The 3,397-nt window shown below is 29.9% G+C and overlaps 1 protein-coding gene across 1 annotated transcript; it reads right to left on the reverse strand.

Moving 5' to 3' along the window:
* Positions 1-940: 940 nt before the first annotated feature.
* Positions 941-2,807, reverse strand: LOC145837250 (putative myosin light chain kinase DDB_G0292624). Its single transcript, XM_082945047.1, has 3 exons — positions 2,068-2,807; positions 1,842-1,994; positions 941-1,277 (listed from the first exon to the last, which is right to left on the reverse strand). Exons 1-3 carry the CDS (start codon positions 2,805-2,807, stop codon positions 941-943), a joined length of 1,230 nt encoding a protein of 409 aa, XP_082801173.1.
* Between the last annotated feature and the right edge of the window lie 590 nt (positions 2,808-3,397).

A 3,397-nucleotide genomic window follows, 5' to 3' on the forward strand; every position in this document is an offset into this window, starting at 1 on the left:
AAAGAATGCAATAACAAATTTGAGACCTTTATAAGCGAAGCTATTTTAATTAAACGTCATAATCCAATTTTGAACAAACAACTAACTATTATATACAAAAAAAATTCACTTTTTATCAACCACCTAAATAAGTTCCAGCCCTATTGCAGAACATTTAAAAAAGAAAGACTAGTTGTATAAGAAATAAAAAGTCTTTAAATTTTAAAAGTATGAAAATATGTTCAAAAGTAAATATTGTCGTGTAATGAAATGAAGGTAGCAAAATTACTGTGAACCAATCATTTAACATGCCTTTATCGGTCCAATTAAGCAAATTATATGCTAATGAAGGCCAAGTTAAAAGTTTGCCATTGTATCTGTCATTTGATATATTTTAATAATTTAATAGACTTAGTAAAAGTCGCTTGATGGAAGTAATTTAAATATTTAAGAGAGTGAAAATACCATTTTATTAAATAGTGTATAACATGAAATCACTAAACAATGATAAGTTTTTTGTTTTTAAAAAGTCGAATAACTTTTTACACCAGTATTTATCTCATTAATATAATTTAGCACTATAAAGCTACATAATATTATCTTATCTCAACAATTAAAATATTATTCGTGCACAAGGTCCTAGGACCAAACATTTTGAGCGCCTTTTTTAGTCGTTCAATAAACATTACTACTCTAAATTTAGCGAACCTAAATCTAAAACCATAAGTAAAAACTAGCATAAAGCTTTAGAACAAAAGTAGAAAAGTTTTCTGAAAAAATAACATTTTATGTTTTTAGTGTTTCAGTAGTTTTAAACTTTTTTTTTAAATATACCCTCGTGGAAATTTTACATTTCAAAATTATCCTTATTTCATATATTATTTGCATAAAAATAAAAACAATCTTTTATAAAAAATCATAAACGCTAATCCGTTTTAAAGCAAAAAAAAACACCATATGTTTATTCAAACCATTTATGATTAGCCAGCTCAACAACAAGTTTTCTTTTACTGTGCTCAACTTGCAGACACTCCGAAATAAAATGCTTCGCCCTTTCCGTGAGCTTTTGGTATTTCTTCGCGCTCGTGTTAACTTCACCGTTCACTATTCTGTTCAAGTATGTCTTTTCGTCCCCGTCATACTCGTACGGTTGTTCTTTGGTCAGGGCCAGAAAGAGAGTGATACCAGTGGACCAGGTGTCCAGCTTTTCGTTCAGCACCCTCCTACTTCTGTTCACGTAGTTGTCAAGCATCTCCGGGGCCATGTAACGAAAAGTTCCAACGACCAACGAAAGCTCCCTGATCAAGTTATTGCTATGAAGTGCAGTGAAAATAAAGTTTAGATATTAGATGTGTAGCTTTAAAACTTTTAGTTTCGTATAGTATTTCCTAAGAAACAACAAAGCTGTTGTTAAAAGTACATCACACGCATGTAAGTGCAAGCGTTCTGTTTCAAAACTTTTCTTCGGACAACATAAGTAAAATTGTGTGAAAACTTCCAATGTTCTTAAAATTAAATTAACAAACTTGTTGATGTTTTTAACATAATATATGAAAAAATAACAATTGGAAACATTGTATTTTAATTTAACACATAATACAGGTAGTAAAAAAGGCGAGTTTAATTATGGAAAAGTTTTTGAAGGAGAAAAGCTTAGATAAAACTTGATTATAACAACTTAACAACCATAGACTAAAAGTCAAGTTAAACTTTAATAAAATACGTTACGAACTCTTAATTTTTCAAAAAAAAAAACTATTCGGTCGAAAAAAAAAATATAAAAAGTTCTAATGATTCATATTAATAACATTAAGTTTATAAAACAGATATCTAAAAGTTTTAGTCAAAGTTCTAAAACTTACCTTGGATCGTCTTCAATGTGGCAGCTGCAGTTAAAATCGATGAGCTTCACGATGCTTCGTGTGCTTTCCGTCATGAACACGATGTTGTCCGGTTTGATGTCACGATGAATTATTCCTATGCCGTGCAAATATTTTAGTCCTTGCATTACCTGTCTAAGTTCATTTTTAAAGTGTAAAAATGTTAAATGTCTACGAATTCTGTATCAACTTGGCTTTATTAAATAACTTAACCTGCCGAAAAGCCAACATACATTCCGTTTCGTTTAGTTTGTCGATATAATGGTGAAGACTGCCGCCGTCGGCAAGCTCATAAACTAAGAAATTATCGGCAACCTTCTCCCGATAACCGAGGAATTTAATGACGTACTTGTGTTCAAGATCTTTCACAATGTTAAACTCTGTTTTCAGATGCTTATGAGTCTTGTACCTGGCTGTCTTAACAGCGCAAAACTGCTCATTTTTCACAACTAAACCTTTGTAAACGATACCAAACCCCCCCGTGCCGAGTTCTGCGATTATCCGAATTGAATCACCAATGTTTTGAAGCAGTTTGTTTCGCGAAATATCGCAAAGTGCTTCAAACACCAAATTTAATTTTGGTTCCTGAACTCCGATTCTACATTTGCCTCTTGTTATGACTGTCTGACTTTCAATAAATCTACCATCAACTAAAATTTTACGGTGGAGCTTAGGTTCTATTACAATTATTGGATTTTTTTTCTCGTCTCCTTCAGACACTTTTTTTATTTTAAACAGTTGACTTCTGGTAATTTTGTTACGAGCATTAATGTAATTGCTACTTTCAAGTTCATATGATCCTCGCCTTTTCGAGCTTATACTAAACGTGCCTTTTTGATCAACCAAATAAAATTTTGGAAGATCATCTGCTGTTTTTGAATAAACAATACCCCATGCGCTTAAAACTCGTTTTTGTTTGCTGTCAGCATTGTTTTTGCGCGGAAGCATTTTGCTTTAAAATATTTTTTATGAGTTTAGAAGGGACTAGTTTTTTAACTACATATTAAGATTTAGGTATACTTTGAAATTAATTTTAATCGTGAACAAGTCTAATATATCGCTAAATTTTCTGTTAGTTTTATTGTTACTAAGCAATTCAATAATCTAATACAAGCTAAAATAGTCTTTTTTTTCAGAAGATAAAATATTTAAATCTATCTACTAGATTTCAAATGCTATAAAAACAACTAATTATACTTGAAAATAATTAAGTTATAATAAGTTGTTTTGCAAAGAAACAAGTAATAGGTAGTAACGTCATTTAACTCATTGATTAACCATTTTGAACCAAAAATAAGTATGATTAGTAGATACTACGTAAAGATTGTTAGAAAAAAAAGTTTAATAGTAACTAAATCTAAAACCTTCTACATCTAAGCGAAAGTAAGTATAACTTTTATGTATTAAACTTTTTATTTTTTATGTTATCCTATAAATTTTCAATTAAATTATGTTTTATGATTTTAAACAATATGAACTTTTTGTGTTAATTTTTATTTTTAGTCTTTTTTTTATGTGTGTTTTAGTTTAAGTGGCCT

This window comes from Thalia democratica, chromosome 1, assembly GCF_965202585.1.
Source record: "Thalia democratica chromosome 1, ktThaDemo2.hap1.1, whole genome shotgun sequence".
NCBI classification, from domain to species: domain Eukaryota; kingdom Metazoa; phylum Chordata; class Thaliacea; order Salpida; family Salpidae; genus Thalia; species Thalia democratica.

Coding starts and splice junctions, on each gene's coding strand:
- LOC145837250 (XM_082945047.1), bottom strand. CDS start 2,807: ATGCTTCCGCGCAAAAACAATGCTGACAGCAAACAAAAACGAGTTTTA. Junction 1,995..2,067: donor TTGGCTTTTCGGCAGGTTAA/GTTATTTAATAA, acceptor AAATGAACTTAG/ACAGGTAATGCAAGGACTAA. Junction 1,278..1,841: donor CACATTGAAGACGATCCAAG/GTAAGTTTTAGA, acceptor TAACTTGATCAG/GGAGCTTTCGTTGGTCGTTG.